General features: G+C 39.6%; 1 protein-coding gene across 1 annotated transcript; it reads right to left on the reverse strand.

The window, feature by feature from the left end:
- Window positions 1–8845: 8845 nt before the first annotated feature.
- Window positions 8846–13211, reverse strand: eEF2 (eukaryotic translation elongation factor 2). The gene is made up of 6 exons (XM_067764898.1): window positions 13082–13211; window positions 12558–12671; window positions 12318–12418; window positions 11717–12244; window positions 10288–10984; window positions 8846–10089 (listed from the first exon to the last, which is right to left on the reverse strand). The coding sequence occupies exons 1-6, from the start codon at window positions 13082–13084 to the stop codon at window positions 8998–9000; spliced, it is 2535 nt and encodes an 844-aa protein (XP_067620999.1). The 5' UTR covers window positions 13085–13211; the 3' UTR covers window positions 8846–8997.
- Between the last annotated feature and the right edge of the window lie 4937 nt (window positions 13212–18148).

Here is an 18148-nt window from a genome sequence, read left to right on the forward strand (position 1 = left end):
GTATTTCCTCATAATGCTTATGGTGGTAACTCTTTAAGCCCCTGGGCGGTGTTGGCTCATCAATCAGATGTCTGTTGGGATGCCCAGATTTCTGGGTATTTAACAGAAACTGTTTGGTTAGCATTTCATTTCTTTCCCCTATTGGGAGTATTCTCGCCTCATTGTGTGGATGGAGTTCTGGGGACATAAGGAGACAACCCGTGGCGGTTCTGAGGGCAGTATTTTGGCAGGCCTGTAGCTTCTTCCAGTGGGTAATCTTTAGGCTTGGTGACCATATCGGGGACGCATAGCATGCAATCGGCTGGCCAATTGCTTTGTAAGTGGTAATGAGCGTTTCTTTATCTTTTCCCCAAGTACTGCCAGCAAGAGATTTGAGGATTTTATTACGGCTCTGGATTTTCGGTACAATTGCGGCTGCATGCTCACCAAAATGTAGATCCTGATCGAACGTCACACCCAAAATGTTAGGGTGTAAGAGAGTCGGTAGCGTAGTGCCATTGACGTGGACGTTCAAAATGGTCGACATTTGGGACGTCCATGTTGTAAATAAGGTCGCCGATGATTTAGTCGGTGATAATGTCATGTTTCGCGAGGTGAAGAAACTGGAGAGATCAGGGAGGTAGCCGTTTATTTTGTTACATAGCTATCGATCTGTGGGCCTGGGCCTGTGGCCATTAATGTGCAGTCATCGCTGTAGGAAACGATAGTAACTCCTTCTGGTGGTGAAGTTAGCTTTGATATGTAGAAGTTAAACAAGAGTGGGGATAGGACACCACCCTGTGGCACCCCTTGTTTAACTCTCCTTGGTTTATATGTTTCGTTTCGAAATTGCACCGATGCCTGCCGTCCACCCAGATAATTTGCGGTCCACCTTTTAAGACTTGGGGGAAGGGTAGACCCTTACAGGTCTTGCAGCAACGAGCCATAGTTAACCGTATGAAAAGCTTTTGATAGGTCTAGCGCAATGAGTACTGTTCTATGGTGGGGGTTTTGATTTAAACCGCAATTTATTTGGGTGCTGATGGCATTTAGCGCGGTGGTAGTGCTGTGTAGTTTTCTAAAGCCATGCTGATGAGAGGCTAGTTGTATGCGTGCCTGTTGGCCCTCCGTCTAGCTTTGTCAACCGTAGAATGCATTATATATTGTCGGCAAAAGGCGCTCCCGCATTTTTTCCCATCCGACAGCACTTTATCTCCAAAGGCGATGGAAATTTTGTCGTTGTGCTTGGACGGATTCGATAGGGACTTTACGGTGGACCAAAGTTTACCTACACCGGCAGAGAGGTTACAACCGCTTAGGTGCTCCTCCCATTTCGCCCGCTTGTGTTCATCCACAAGCAATCTGATGTATTGGTTTATGTCCCTTATTTGGGGGTCGCCGGGATCGAGCTGTCTTATAAGGTCACGTTATCGCTAAATTTGCGGCATCCGCCGGAAATTGAGGCCGAATTTCGGGAATTCTTCCGGCGGGAATAAGGCGAACGCGGCGGATTCAATGGCCTTGCGGAAAGCACGTTCCCCTTGGCGAGCATCAGTCGGGATATGGAGGACAGCAAAGCGGCTGTCTGTAAAGGATTTATATTCTTCCCACTTTCCTTTTTTACAGTTTATGAAAGTGTGTTTTTCAGAGACGATGAAGTCGGCGGTACGCTCGAGCGAGATGAGTATTGGGAGGTGGTCGGATGCCAATGTTACCATCGGCTGCCAGTTGACGCAGTTTACGAGTCCTGCGCTCACGATTGATATATCTGCCGAACTGTGACAGCTTCCTACCATACGAGTGGGGGCGTCTCCGTTTACTGTGCAGAACGTCGTTTCTTCTATTTGATCCGCCAACAACCTCCGCTGTTCGCCTGCAAGTTTGAATGCCAAAGGTCGTGATGGGCATTGAAATCGCCTAAGATAATGCGATTGTCGCAGAGAGTAACGCACTAATATTAGGGCGGTATCCACTGGGGCAGCATGTGGCAGGAGGGATGTTGATGACGTTCCAGGACATTGTCCCTGCGGCCGATGTCGGGATCAAATATATGATATTGCACTGAGAGGTGTATAATAAACGCGAGACCGCCTCCATTCCCGCTCTCACGATCTTTTCTGTGGACATTGTACCCAGAACAGGTCTGCAGAGCAGATCTTGCTGTGAGTTTAGTCTCTTGAATCGCAGCAATGCGGATGTTGTGCCGCTTCATGAAATCGACTATCTCCGTGATCTTACCAGTTAATCTCGATCTATCGAAGCATACGCCAAGCATCGGGCGACCCTATTTCATATCCAAGGATGTCACTGCAGAAGCTCCCTTCAAAATCATCGCAGAAAGTTTTGTTGTTGTTATAAAATAAGCGAAGTACATTGTGGTAAGGTACTGTGGTATGGTACACACTATGGTGGAGGATTACTAGCACACAAGAGTGAACCACTGCTAAAACAACAACAAGAGTAGGTTCCTTGACCCCCCAGCGGGTTAGGGGGTTAGAATATACCCGCGGTAGGTATGGCTGTCGTAAGAGGCGACTAAAATATCGGATTCAAGGGGTCTGTGTAGCGCAGCCCTTTCAGGTTGCCAGCGCAATACATAGCTTCTCCAAACCCAATTGTCAACCCCACATATCCGTGGCGAATCGTGTTTCATTAACAGCCGAGGCTCTGGCGACCCCGAACTCCTCATGGATCTAGGGTGTCGGAGGGCGGGATGGCCTAGAAAGTCACATGTGGTCATAACAAATCGTTACCGAGATGGTCGGGCTTGATACCGGAACGTACCGGATCTGCATCCGGCAAAGGACCATCAACTCGATAACACTCCCCAAGGCCTTCGGGGAGTGTCTTTATCGCTACAACAACAACAACAACAAGTAGGCTCCTTGAAGAAGAACTTCCAAACAGCTGTGAATCGATAATGTGGAGCTCAGTTCGTGGAATGCTTACCGGAGAAATTTGGACTTGCTCTAAGCGAGAAGTAACGACGGCTCTTTTATATCCATATACATGTTTACTGTGTCAGTCATTAATCCTGGTTATTTTAATCGTAGATTACCATAATATATAAAGAAAAGAATACTTAAAAATCATTTTCTTACATTTTTTTGTTATATAAATAAAATTGATAAAAAAAAAATGTTCATGCCTATCATGGTATCCGCCGGATGGTTGCGGAGGGAATTATACTCGATCCGACGGTATTCGGTATCATAATAAACGCATCGCGGGTTCGAATCGAGCTCAAGGCCTAACAATAATTTTTTTTTTTTTTTTATCATTATTATTGTTATGATAAATTTTTTCTTAATTGAAAAAATTTTTAAATTAGAATACAAGAAAGAAAAAATTTAGACAACTGCCAAAGCTCGTTGTATAGATCCATTTCGGGAACTGCTAAATTCCTTCATCGGCAACGTTTAGGCTCCGCTGCTAAACGTTGCCGATGAAGGAATTTAGCAGTTCCCGAAATGGATCTATACAACGAGCTTTGGCAGTTGTCTAAATTTTTTCTTTCTTCTATTCTAATTTAAAAATTTTTTCAATTAAGAAAAAATTTATCATAACAATAATAATGATAAAAAAAACAAAAAAATTATTGTTAGGCCTTGAGCTCGATTCGAACCCGCGATCTTAAAATCAGTAGGCCGATATAACAACAAAAATTGATAATAAACGCATGATAAAGGGCGAATTAATGGTGACTTATAACCATAAATCCATAACCAGATAAAACAGCTGATCGAACCTACCGTATGGAAATCAATGTAATCGATTAATGGTTCCATACCATAACGCTAACTCGATTACATTGATTTCCATAATATAGATGTGATCAGCTGTTTTATATGGTTATGGCTTTATGGTTATAAGTCACCATTAATTCACCCTTAAAGCAGTGTGCGGATCGATAATGTAGTGCGCGGATCGATTAAATAAATGGTATCACCGATAACGCATTCGATCCGCGTTTCAAACAAATTTACTCGTTTCTCATCCGTAGTTCATTGTGTTGCGGATCTTATTAAAATAAAGATGGAGAGCAATAAAATGTAAGGGAAAATATTTTTATATATCTTTTTTGAGTAATATATATTAAAAATTCCATTTTTTTAGGAATCGCACAACCAGCAGGGACCAGTTTAAATGCTTGGTATCTAAAATGAAGGAGCATCCCGATATAGCCAAAAATTTTACAAGAAATGCTCCAAAAGATGTAGAACAATTTTGGGAAGGCGTGAGTGATGATCTCAACTCTCTAGGACCTCCATCGAAAACCATTGCAGAATGGAAAAGGTTTGTAGATAATACAATAGTTAATTGAAAATATACTTAATTACGTATTAATTTTAGGTTTGGTAAGACTTTATGTATGCAGTTAAGAAAAAGTTGGCACACAACAAAAGAGAAATGCAAGCAACTTGTGGAGGAGAAAATAGGCAACAACCGCTAACTAGTTTGGAAGAAGATGTTGCTGATTTAGTAGGTCTAAATGACTGTGTCGGTGGCATTAGAAATGCAAAGCAGTTTGGAGTTCCTCAGAAGAAAATAACTGAGAATACCACCCCCATAAATTTAGAGCTGACGGTTGATGACATTACTCCATCTACATCGAAGAGAACTCGTGAGGGTAGCAATCTATATACTTCACGAGATGCCATGGACCATGAGTTCTTAAGAAATGAAAATGTAGAAAATCAGCAAAATATTTGCAATGCACGCAAAAAAAAAGAGACCAGAGCAATTTGATTTATTAGAAAAGCAAATAGGTGTGCAGGAGAGCTTATATTCAAAAATTAGCGAAGGTGTTGGTGCGCAAGAACTGCAATTTAGAAATGTTAAAGATGATATAAAACGACTGACTAGATCGGTAGAAAGGCTGGGTGATTACCAGAAAAAAAAATAATGAAATTATCCAAGTTTTCTTGAAGAGACAAAAAGGCACAATATCGCTATGGAGACGAATGCTGTTGAAAAATTGAGGGTAAAAAAAGAACTTTTAAGTATTGAGCTAGGAGGGATCAACAAACAACAGACACCTAAAAAATAAGTATAAGTATTCAAATCTGACTGAATTAGTGATTTTTTTTTTAGCTTTAGTTTTTAAAGTGCAACATTTGCCAGGAAGGCTTTTTTATTTAATTTTAACAAATATATACATATGTTAAATGTATATATAAGTATGAGTATTTAAATCTAAACGAAACTAAGTACCTGTGTGAATAATTAAATTTTTTTAGCTTTAGTTTGTAAAGTGCAAAATTTGCCAGGAAGGCTTTTTTTAATTTAATTTTAACAAATATACATATACATATGTTTAGAGAAAATAAATTTTCTTTCACAAAAAGTTCTGTAACATTTCATTGCAAATTCGCAATGCTTCATTTGTATATCTTTGGTGTTGTACAGGTTCAGCTATTTCATAATCATCGTTTTCATAAACCCCGTCTAAATATTCCTCTGAAATATTGTAATGGATTCGAATGTTATGAAGTGCCGCCGCAACGTTTACAATTTGAGCCACTTTTTCTGGAGAATAATGAAGTTGCCGAGCGGAAAGCAGGCATCGACACCAATTCTTCCAGACACCTATAGTGCGTTCAACAATATTGCGACCCGAGCTATGACTTTTATTGAATCGGCTTTGGGGTGTATTAACTCCAGTATTTCGAAAGGGTGTTATCAGCCAGGGTAAAAGTGGGTATCCAGAGTCACCTAATGTATGGTTAATTTTTTTTTCTTAAATACATACCCAACAATCTGGTGCTTCTGTCTCCATTTTCGTACAAGGCTTGGAAATATGTTGAAGCATCGCTATTGTCCCAAATAAAGGAATCGTGACTAGCACCTGCATATTTGCTATTCACATATCTTATTCGCAACTTATGGTCACATATCTTAAGGAAGGAAATGATTTTCGTAGTAAATTATTTTGTGGAAATTAACTTACAATCATGGCATTAATACTGTAATACCCTTTCCTATTATAATAAAGGTGTGCATTGTCCCCAGCAGGTTTTAAAATTTTTATATGGGTGCCATCTACACACATAACTATACCAGGAATTCTTGTTTTTCCGAAAAAAATACCTTTTGGCTTCAAGCTTTTCAGTCTCCGTCATTGTCAGGCTTATCCATCTAGGGCATAGTGTTGCTTCTAAAATATTGAGAATGTCGGACAGTGCTGTGGAAACTGTGGATTGCGCCATGCCAATATTAAAATCTTGTCCAGTACCATTTTGATAGCCACCTTCAGCAAAAAATCTTAGACAGGATTCTAGTTTAAGCTCTGGTGATATTGACCATGAGTTTCGAGCGGGAGGCATTTCCCGCTTTAATATATCCAGAACATATTGAAAGGCTAACTTATTGAGCCGGAACTGTTTAACAAATCTAAGGAGTACACATAAATTGACAACGTCAACTGTTCTAAATACATATTCTCCGTGAACTTACACATCATCAGGTAACCGGAGCACCTCAACAGCTTTATCTCTTACTTGCTTCCGGGTTCGTCTTGCATCCTTGTGTTTTCATCAAAATCTAAATAAAACGCTATTGAATCCATATTACACATTGAAAAAATATTTATTTGTGTTTTGAAATTATTGCACAGCTGATTATGTTGATAATACAGTTTACGGATTGTAATGCAGTGCATCCGTCGGATTCAATGATAGCATTTTAGCCATTGTACAGGTCTACAAGTAGGATATGTAGCAGCACGCACATACACAGCCACGCTCACCTGATAAAATGCTTGTTCTTGTTCGTTTGTTTTGTGGATGCTATTTGGCACTGTTGTACTTCTTAGGACCAAACAAAGTTTAGTAGCTGCTATCGAAAACTGCTTAAAATTTTTTTTCTTATATTACAAAGAAATATACTTATTTCCTTTCAAACGAGCACTTAATTACATCTCTCTTTAATAACCATATATTTTGGACAATTTTAATTAACAAATTGTGATACTTTTTTACGGGGACGATTGCTAAAACACGACCAAAACCGTCGGGGGAGGTATTAATAGACGCGTTTTTGCCTCGCTTCCAATAATTCGAATACTTTTTCTCTTCGGACTATTGACAACAGGACAAAACGGGCTATTCATTTTTCTTTCCGCTTTTTTGGACGGGTTATTGCAGTCGACCTCGGTTTCAAACTGTTTTTCGCGGAGAACTTTTGAACGGGTAGAAAAACTTAACTCCCGTGTTTGTATTCTTAATACTGAAATAACTACGCGTCCTCAGATACCCCAATTGAAGACTTTTTTATAATTTTCTGAAGGACCCACATGGGTGCACTTAAAATTTCCTACTAAATTCGTTAAAAGAAATTTACCATCACAGCAACCCATATCTGATATTCCGATCCCTTTTTTGCTTCCCTGTGTCGCTTTCGACGAAGCAACCCCGGTAATTTTGACACTTCGTTCAGTGTCAAAACTCATGTTCCACGCAGGTTCCACTGGGTTCCACGCTAGTTTGACACTGACCGAAGTGTCAAACTGCCGTGTGTTAGAAAGGGAAAGAAATTGTTTCCCTCTCATACATATCATACTTGTAAACCTGTACAATGATTTTAGCAAGAAAGTGAATCGAGTGCGGATCGATTTAACTCCCGCCGCAACCCATCCGACGTTTGCCATGATGGCATGTTTTTTTTATTTTTGAAATTTTTTTTTTCAATTAAATAAAAAAAATATAAAAAAAATCGGCCCACTCCGGGATTAGTGGGGATGATGCAGAATTGATTGAAGTTTTTTATGAGAAAAAAAAAAAAATGGCGAAATTCGAAAAAACTCGAAAAACTGAAAAAAAAACTTTAGAAAAATTTTTTTGTATTTTTTCCGAAAAGTACATTTAAAAACAAATTTTTGTAAAAAAAAAAAGATCCCAAACGGTCAATTGTTGAAAAAGTTATAGCATTTTGAAAACAAAAACGGTGTTTTTTTAAAAATTCATAACTTTGGAGTTGGATGAAAAAATTTGAAAAAATTCTGAAAAACGTCTTTCGTAAGCTAGAAAAAGAAGAAAAACTTTCAGCCAATTCTAAAGGGGTCGGGTTCAAAATTGGTCGAAATGGGATGGAATACCCCATATGTAATATACACATATTTAATACATATACAGAAATTGAAAGTCTAAAATATCACTGCCAAGTGACGACTGATGATAAACAGCATAACGAGATGCTTAAGAGGCAGGTTCTTTCAGGTTACTACCGCACGGAACACCGTGTGCCACACATGAGCATGAGGTCACAGGGGAGCACTTTTATCCACGGCCTCTTATTTTTAAAGCGTTTAAGTTCCGGACCGATTTGACACTACAACGTTAAAACTTCTCCGTCCTTCGGACAGTGCTACCGTAATGGTGTAGGCGCCAGTTTATTATTTCGTCTACTCTACACTTCACGCGCAGGCATACCCCCCCCCCCCCCCCCTCCCTTTTTTCTTGTGCTCATACACTCACCGAAGGTTTTGGAAAGTGTTATTCATACTGATGGCCCCATGCACACAGATCCTGTACGTTCCGGTGACAAGCACCAAAGGTACTAACCCTTCCATCTCAGCAACTATTTGATAAGAAAAATCGCCCATTAATTGCATTAGTGCCAAGAGAGAACAAATACAACCACAAATCTAATAAAGACTCAAAATTTGCATAATAAATGCAATGACTTCAGAAATAAAAGAAAAACAAACACATTTTTGAGTCACAATAATAAAAAATTAATTAAAATAAAGTAAAAAATATGCAGTACAATGAAATGAATCGTTTACACAAAATATAAATTGCGTTACGATTAGCTAATAGTACATTTATGTAAATATGTGCCTCAAATTCATACTACGAAATATATATTTGTTTTCTTTTTTTTTTTTTTTAATTGTTTATATTATTTTAATTATGTAATTATCGTTTTTAATCATTTTTATAATTTCTCCTGCTTGATTTCCACCAAAGCGTTGCTCCTTTCTCTACAATAAACACACGGTAAACTGATACCAGCGCCTTACAATTTATCGAGGTATTGGGCCAAATCTGGGAGGCCTTCCTTCAAACCCTTACGTTTACGTGTATCTTGCACAATCTGGTATGGTTTACTGCTAAGTTCGCACGGATCACCAGGCAACACTTGCCAATGATCGAACACACATTGTGGGAAAGCTTGACCACCGGTATTGGAACGTAAATCAGCGGTGAAGCCGAACGATTCATTTACAGGCAAGAAAGCCTTAACAACGAACATAGGTGTGCCTACAACTTGTGTCTCCTCAAATACGTGACCACGGCGTCTATTCAATACACCATAAATACCACCGACAGCAACCTCAGGGCACTGAATTTCGCACAAGTAAACGGGTTCCATCAAACGTGGTCCAGCTGTAATAGCTGCAGCGTACAAGCACCGACGCGTTGTTGGAATAATTTGACCACCTCCACGATGGATAGCATCAGCGTGCAATGTCACATCATAAATGTTGAAACGCACACCACGCATATTCTCTTCAGCCATGATACCTTCCTTTGTGGCCCATTGGAAACCAGCAACAACGGAATCCTTAATTTCATTCAAGTATTGCACAGATTTGGTACAATCCAAAATGAAATTGGGACCAGTGCCATCAGGACCGAAACACCAGATTTTACGTGCTTCTGTCACATCATAATCGTATTTCTCAGCCAAGTAACGTGCACGCAATTTGAAATCTTGTTTTGAGCTAACATCACCATTATCAATATCTTCGGGTAAACCATCGGGCATGGGCAGAGCTTTCATCATCAGACGATTATGCTTGTTGGGCGATTTGGACAAGCACATTTGGTTGGATTCCTCGAACACAGTTTCACGATACGATACAACGGGGTCAGATTTCTTCAATGGAATGCAAGCGTGATCTTCTTCCAAATCCTTCAAGCAAATTTCCAAATGCAATTCACCGGCACCAGCAATGATATGCTCACCAGATTCTTCTATAATACATTGCACCATAGGATCGGATTTGGCCAAACGCTTAAGACCCTCAACCAATTTGGGCAAATCAGCTGGATTTTTGGGTTCAACGGCAACACGTACGACGGGGGATACGGAGAATTTCATCACCTGAGGAAAGAAAAGAAAAGTGCAAAACAATCAATTATAAGTTTCTTGGCTTAGTAAACAACTACTTAAAAAAAAAAAAGTTCAGAAGACAGATATCATTCAATATTTTGTTTCAGTACAGGTCTGTGTTAAATTATTCATCACAAAATACTCATGCAATCAATAAGAAATACATATAGCCGTCCATATACCACTTACCTTCATGTTATGGGCATCCTTAAATGTGGTAATAGTACCAGTTTTTACCAAGAATTGATCTACACCGACCAAACCACAAATGTTACCGGAAGGCACATCTTCAATAGCTTCAACATAACGACCCATCATCAAAATAGTACGCTGAATAGCCTTTTCGTACAAATCTTCTTTCTTGCCGGGCGTATAGTTGGGACCCATAATTCGGCACTTCTGACCAGTGGCAACTTTACCGGAAAACACACGGCCGAAGGCATAGAAACGCCCCTTATCGGAAGTCGGTACCATTTTTGAGATGTACATCATCAGTGGGCCTTCAGGATCACAGTTCTTAACCGCAATGGCAGCTTCATCGTCATGTGGACCCTCGTATAACATTTCCATACGATACTTTTGTGCAACTACAGGTGAAGGCAAATGAATGGCAATCATCTGAAGTAAAGCTTCACCAGCTGGCAACCAGGTGCGCATAACAACCTTCAACAAAGCTTTTCCGTCTTTGTCCTTGTCTTCGTGCTTAATGGCAACTCCAATCTTTTCCAATAGAGCCCCAATCTCTTCCTTTTTGTAGTTCATAATTGCATCGAACACCTTGTAAATGGGATCCAAAATATACATGCAGAAAGAACGCTTGTTGTCGGCTTCCTTTTGTTTTTGCCATTTCTTGGTCTTAGCGTTGAAGAAGTTCTCACCCCACAAACTAAAATATAAAGAGAAAGTAAGAAATATGAATCAAGTACATGTACATTTTTTGCAGATAGAGACATGGTAATTCTTTACTTTAGCTCACAACAGCTAAAACTCGACCAAAAATATAGAGAGGCTTCAAAAGACGCGTTTTGGACCCATGTCAAAAGATATTTCCATAAAACTCAAAAATGGCCGCGAGCGCTTCTTCGGCCGCGATCATAAAAAATTAACCTGGGTGGGTTCAATACCTATACTGATATTTTTGGAGGAAATTTTGCAGTTGTGATCTAAAGTAAAGAATTACCGAAGACATGTACATGTATGGCTTTTAGATATGTTATAACTACAACACCCTAATAATACCACAAATTGTTAATGTAAATGTAAATGAGAGGTTTAGTGGGCATTTCTACAAAAACAATACTGTATATTATATAAATGTTTCGACAAATCTTCAGCATATTCCGTTTGAACATTTAGAAAGAGGTTCCAGAACAGCGTTACAAAGCGTCGAGAGTAGGGCCACTTAAAAGAGCAGCCCATTTTTGATCTGCTTTTATTGTATATGCACTTGTCGCACGGTCAACAGAAATATACCTATTTGGATTAATCCAAATTAAGCATATCTCTTGCGTGAAACACGAATTGTGCTAAAAGCATAATGCTAACATACGTAATTACCAACTATATAAAAATTTAAGATTCTGAAATATTTCGGGTATATATTGTAAGATCAACTCACCGGTTCATTAGCTTTACAACATCGATCTTGAATTTTTCAGAGTACATTTCGGAGAACTGCTTAAGAGTGAAAGCCCAACCGTGCAGACCTGAGCCAAAACCGACGGAACCCTTCGAGGGGTCAACACGTACTTCACCCATGGGACCACCATCATCGTTGTACGTAGCAATAATAACGTTCACATTTTCAACAATACGCTGGAAAGTTTGATACAACTCTTCAGCTTCTAATTGCAATTCAAGCAAAGCGCGATCCATTTTGTTCATGAACAATATTGGCTTAATACGTTCGGCAATAGCTTGACGCAATACAGTTTCAGTTTGCACACACACACCAGACACACAATCGACAACAACCAAAGCACCATCTGTTACACGCAGAGCAGCTGTTACTTCAGATGAGAAATCAACGTGACCGGGTGAATCAATCAAATTGATCAAGAAACCCTTGCAGTCCTTTTCACGCTGATCGGGATGAGTAATGAAGACTGTATCCTTGTCTTCTACTTCAAAGTACATAGAGATGGCGCTGGAGAAATATCAAAAGGGTAAATGCATTTAAACTATGAAAACGGACAGAGAAGCAAGCTTTGGAAACTTACGTCGACTTGATTGTGATACAACGTTCCTGTTCATCTTTACGGGTATCTGTGAAACGGGTCTCACCGGCTTTTGCACCAGCAATGATACCAGCCTTCGATACCTATTGCGCGCATGAAACAAAAGAAACGGAACAAAGAAATTGATTGCAATGTGAAATACGTTGTAGATGACGTCATGAGACAGTGTGATTAAAGTTACGAGGTTAGTTAGTATGGTATATATGTATGTATTATACTTACCAAGGAATCCGTCAAGGTGGATTTGCCATGATCGACGTGAGCAATGACCGACATATTACGGATATTCCGCTTCTTGTCCATCAAGGTACGAATTTCGTCGACAGTAAAGTTGACCTGCATATACACACCAACACCCAAGCAGTAGCCATTGTAGGAGCAGCAGCATTATTACATAGTAGAAAATGAGACGAACGAGTGAACAAATATTGATTTAACCTTAAGTTTTCAAATTTTCGCTTTGGGAAAACTGCATTTTCTGCATTAAAATCAAAAACGTTAGCCTTGAGAGATTCCCTTGTATAAAAGTGCATACGTCATACGTTGCACGAAGAAATCGAGATAGCATATCGTTGTGACAAACGAGCATTTCTCGACCTTCGCCATTATGATATATTTCATTTAAAATTTTCACAAACCAATTAACATAATTTGTTGCTGGACTTTTCTCAAAATACACAATTCATTCAAAACTTTAATGCTCTAGGTTGCGTTTTTCCAAAGCTTTTTTAATATTTTTTACATACCATTTTGGATGTTTTAAGATTCTTCTGACCAACTTTTTTAAACACTACACGCTTCGAATCGTGTACTTGGCAAAAAGAACGACAGACGAATTCACCACCTACTACTCGGTGCCCTACGCAATTCAACACGTTTCGGTCCGAATTCGGGAGCTGCCAAAATAATTTGAACACAGGGTTGATATACTTATGTCAAAAGTTTATTTACCACACAAGAGCACTGACTATCCTTTGTCAACCTGACGATCAGCACCCTGTGATGTAAGGAACTATGCACCATTGTGAATGATGACAAAGTGTGATCTCTTATCTGTCAACTGCCTGACAGGCTGTTCAATATGGCTAATTTTCAGCGTTTTGACAGGATGTTCAATATGTCGGCGCCTATCTTCAGCGGGTGATAGAAAGAGATACAGAATGAGACAGCGATAGTCAAATACGAATCAGGTGATCCAATCACTTTGGAATTTTGACGTTTATGCAGAATAGATCACACTTTGTCATCATTCACAATGCTATGCACGTGTGACTTTTTTACAAATTATAAACGCTTACTAACCACCCTGCAAAAACGCCCTCGTCATTCCACGTCATTTGACGGTCATAGGTTATATTCATAGGCCCATATTATGAGCATCTTTCGATCTTCGATCTTCGTTGGCTATCGAACATCGAAAATCGAATTAGAAGTTGGTATTATGACACCTCATCTCTGTCGAAATTTTCGTTGTGTACCGAATTTTGTAGCGAATAGAAATTTGTTGTCGACGCTGTATCGAACAGAAAAAGAATTGTTTAAAATGTAAGTTTTTTTGTATTTATGTTCTAATTTGTTAGGGTCTGCTGCTACGGTCTACGGTTACGGTCCACTTGGGAGCGTGTTCGCGCGAGCACACCTAGTGATGGGGCGAAAGTTGCGATAAAAAGTATGGAAAAACAAGGAAAAAAACAGACCGGCCATCACTAGCGAAAATTGCCAAGAGTTTCCGGCAAGAAAAAAAGGAGGAAGGTTGGTAAATTGCTTGAGCAAAATTTTTGGCGGCCCTGCAATTATATATAAGGGATCATATAACACTTAGGGACACAACTTCAACAGCAAAGGCGTCAAGCTCAGTTAATATACTGTTTCAGTAACTTTATTGCTCACTTCAACTGCGCCTCCCCAACGATACTCAACTAATCACAAAACACCCTCGCCGGCTGTGCGCGTAAACAGGTAAATGCCCAGAAACTAGGAAAGAGTCGATAGCGCAAAGTACCGAAACCGTTCATTCCGACAAACCTCGCTTCTACGCGTCTAATTTTGGGTGGTAATAAACCTTACACCGGTTGTGTTGTGTTGACCCAAGATCCAGTTGAAGTAGGTCGGCGTTAATAGTCACACCTAGTGAGATAAACCCCTTCCTCTACGTTTACGAAGAACACCACCACCTGCGGAAAAGCGTCCGACACCACCTCCGCCTCCAGGGCCAGCAGTACGCTGCCGCGTAATACAACTAACGTCAAAATGGCCAAGTCATCCGGCTCGTAAAGGCCAGCACGAAGCTTTATCGCCACCCGGGTCATTCGGTTACCTCGGACCAAAGCGCCAACCACCACCAACGGCGCCTACTGTTACCACGGGCATCACCATCGGTAGTACCTCCCCCAACCCCTTCATTAGTGCCAGCCACGGGCGCAACAACCACCAGACGTACCGCCACCACCAGTTGCAACGCACGTAGCGGGGCCGCGACCATAGGCCTGCGGCCACTAATGTTAACACCAACAGCAGACGGTACCACCGACAACAATACTAGCCGCAATCTTATTAGCTACGACCATACCGGCTACAACAATACTAGCCGCAACCTTATCAGATACGACCATACCGGCTACACCAATACTAGCCGCAACATTATCAGCTACGACCATGGTACAGTAACCAGGTAAAAGCATCAGAGTTGCATTTTACATGTTTTTTCATTCGAAGGTGGTTATAAAATGTAAAACTTTGTTTATGTTTACATTTTTTGTTTATTTACTTTTGATGTGAAAATTTATTAGGTAATTCTTTACTTTAGCTCACAACTACTAAAACTCGTCCAAAAATATCGGAAGATGTGTCAAAAGACGCGCTTTGGACCCAGGACCACGAATCCGAAAACGGAAATTGAAAATTTTATTTCTTTCCAGATATATTTACAAAGTTGGAAATTTTCATGTGGTTGTTGTAATTTTGATGGTGTTGGGTACCCACAAAAAAAAACTGTGGGTAAAAGTGTTTTGCGTGGATATAGATTTGGTCTCGCATGGTAATTTTTTATAAGCGCGGCCGAAGGCCGCCAACGCAGAAAGGTGTTCTGCGCAAAATTACTATGGATCCCACCCCGGTTTCGGAGGTACCCGCGGGATTATTAATACTGATGTCAAGACGCGTCGTTTAACACCTCTCTCGATATTTTTGGTAGCGTATTAGCAGTCGACCCCTCAACTAGACTATTACCTGCGCAAAAATACTATGGATTCCACCCCCGGTTTCGGAGCGCTCCGGTGCCATTTTTCAGTTTTTTGGGAATATTTTTTGACAGAAATAAAATTTTTAATTTTCGCTTTCGGATTCGTCGTCCTGAGTCCAAAACGCATTTTTCTGACACCTCCCGATATTTTTGCACGAGTTTTTGCAGTTGTGAGCTAAAGTAAAGAATTACCCCGCAAGAACAAGGAAGAGGAAAAATTGGGAAAAAGCTTGTGGCGTTAGCTTCCCTAAAGTGGCTTAATTTTTTCGCTCCATTTGCAGGCCTGTGACCTGATTGTGGGAGCTCAGAGAGTAAATTTGATGCCCAACTTCACTCCATCGCTATATTTACCGTCTTTGATGTAAATATTGTTTCCCGAATGTTGTAAGATAAAAAATATAATATAATTTTATGTATAACTTAGCAGTGCTAATCAAGTGTTTGCAAAAAACGGAAGTTATCTACCAAAATATCAGACAATACTTTCGCCGCTACAACGTGAAGGAAGGACGAAGGATAGATAATAAAGTCCCCTCTACATGTACGCTTTTTTTTACGTGTCACCGTTGGAGCGAAAGGTCAATACTTCGCACGGAACAGCTGCAGCACACAAACGGATATGCATGATGTACCACGAATAAGCCGTGAATCCCAGACGCAGTAACCTCCCCCCCGCCACCATTAGTTTACAAAGAGCGAAAATGTGCTATACAAGTATACGCAAAATGGCCCTTATCAGGGCCACCACTAGTCAACAAAGAGAAAAAAATGCTAAACAATTATACCTACGAAAAGCTGCCCTTATCAGGGCCACAAACAGTTTGCGAAGAGAAAATATTGCTAGACAATTATGTTTTACATGCTATAGATTTATTTTTGGATTATTTATATCATCCATATGATGACAAGAAAAAAACTGGAGTATAACCAATACTGGAGATGAAAACGGAAATATTCCACGCCGAACTTTTACCGATACCGATACCAGATCCAACCTAAAGCCGAAATTGCTACAAAAGCCTCCTGGCTAGAGCCAGAAGGAAAACCCGGAACCGTAATTGAAGTCAGTACTACAACCGAACTAGTATCCAACACAACCGTGCTTTTTTAATTAAAAAAGATTACATCTAAAGACATGGAGTACATATCCTTCAAAGAAATCTGCACCTCAAATACCGGCACGACGAGTTTCCAACTTTAAACGTTATTATGTATATATGTATCTTCGATATTTATTAGATTACTAAATTACTTAATTTTTACTTTACAAAATACACTTACTTTACATTAAACTGCTTTGGAATATAAATACATACACTAAAAGATGCATACAATACAAAACGGTCCCTTATTTATATATCATAAACAAAATGAATGTTGCGACCATTGGATATTTTTCAAATCAATTGGTTCTCCCATAATGGGGACATTTCACGTAAACGTTCGACATGTTTGATGCAGGTATCGGTAATATAATCAACCACTTAAATGGTGGTAAAACAACTAATACCAAATCTATAAAAATTTAATTTAAGTAATGATAACTTTAATAAACCACTATACCTTTGCTCTGGTTCACCATTACATATACCATGTGATAATCTTAAAGGGATGCGATCATATAAACGTTTCGACAGAAAATCTATAAATTTCTTATCATATTCCATTTCTTTGAGTGCAAGATAACATGCAGCACCAAATCCAATAACAATAATCCGAAGGCGGAAAAGAAAAAATTTAGCTCGTTCAAAAGATATTCCCAAAAAAACGAAAATTACCCCGGAGTGCTTCGTGACCGGGGTGGGATCCATAGTATTTTTGCGCTTATAAAAAATTAATCTGGGTGGGTCCAACACCGGTTTGGAGACCAAAACTATATCTGCGCAAAACACTTATGTCCGCAATTTTTTTTGTTGGTACAAATATCATCAACATTACAACGCGCACATGAAAATTTTCAATTGAAAATTTTCAACTTCTTTTGCAAATATCTCTTGTCCAACACAAAATAATTTACCTCCGCCTTCTGATTATTGTTGTCGAGGTCAATGCGCGTCTTTTAACACCTCTCTCGATATTTATGGAAGCATATTATCAGTGTCATGCTGTCGTATAGAATTACCAAGAGTTGATGCGCTGGAAACGTTGAGGAAGTGATTCAGCTGCTATATGTAAATAAATAATAACAATTAATTAAATATATATCATTTAAAAATCAGCTTATTACCTTTATTTTCCATTTAAAATGCATGTTTCCTCCAGCTTCATCAGCAAACCAACTTTTTTCTTTTTTTTGTTTTGGCTTTGTTGACGAAAATTACATGTGACATTTTTCTTCTTCCATCACTTTTGACAGAAGAAACTAAAAGAACGATTGACAGTTTATGTACAATCGGCAACAACAAAATACACGGGAGGGTTGCATTTTAGCTAATGCTTCTACCTGGTAATTGTACCATGGCTACGACCATACCGGCTACAACAATACTAGCCGCAACCTTATCAGCCACGACCATTCAGGCTACAACGATACCAGCGTAACAATACCAGCTACAACAACAACCGCAGGGCA

The sequence above is a fragment of the Eurosta solidaginis genome, chromosome 2, assembly GCF_040869045.1.
Source record: "Eurosta solidaginis isolate ZX-2024a chromosome 2, ASM4086904v1, whole genome shotgun sequence".
Classification (NCBI taxonomy): domain Eukaryota; kingdom Metazoa; phylum Arthropoda; class Insecta; order Diptera; family Tephritidae; genus Eurosta; species Eurosta solidaginis.

Excerpts from the sequence above, each read along its gene's own strand:
- eEF2 (XM_067764898.1), bottom strand. Across the intron at positions 10,985-11,716 it reads GTTGTAAAGCTAATGAACCG|TTTGTGGGGTGAGAACTTCT; the intron begins GTGAGTTGATCT and ends TTTATATTTTAG. Across the intron at positions 10,090-10,287 it reads AGGATGCCCATAACATGAAG|GTGATGAAATTCTCCGTATC; the intron begins GTAAGTGGTATA and ends TTCTTTCCTCAG.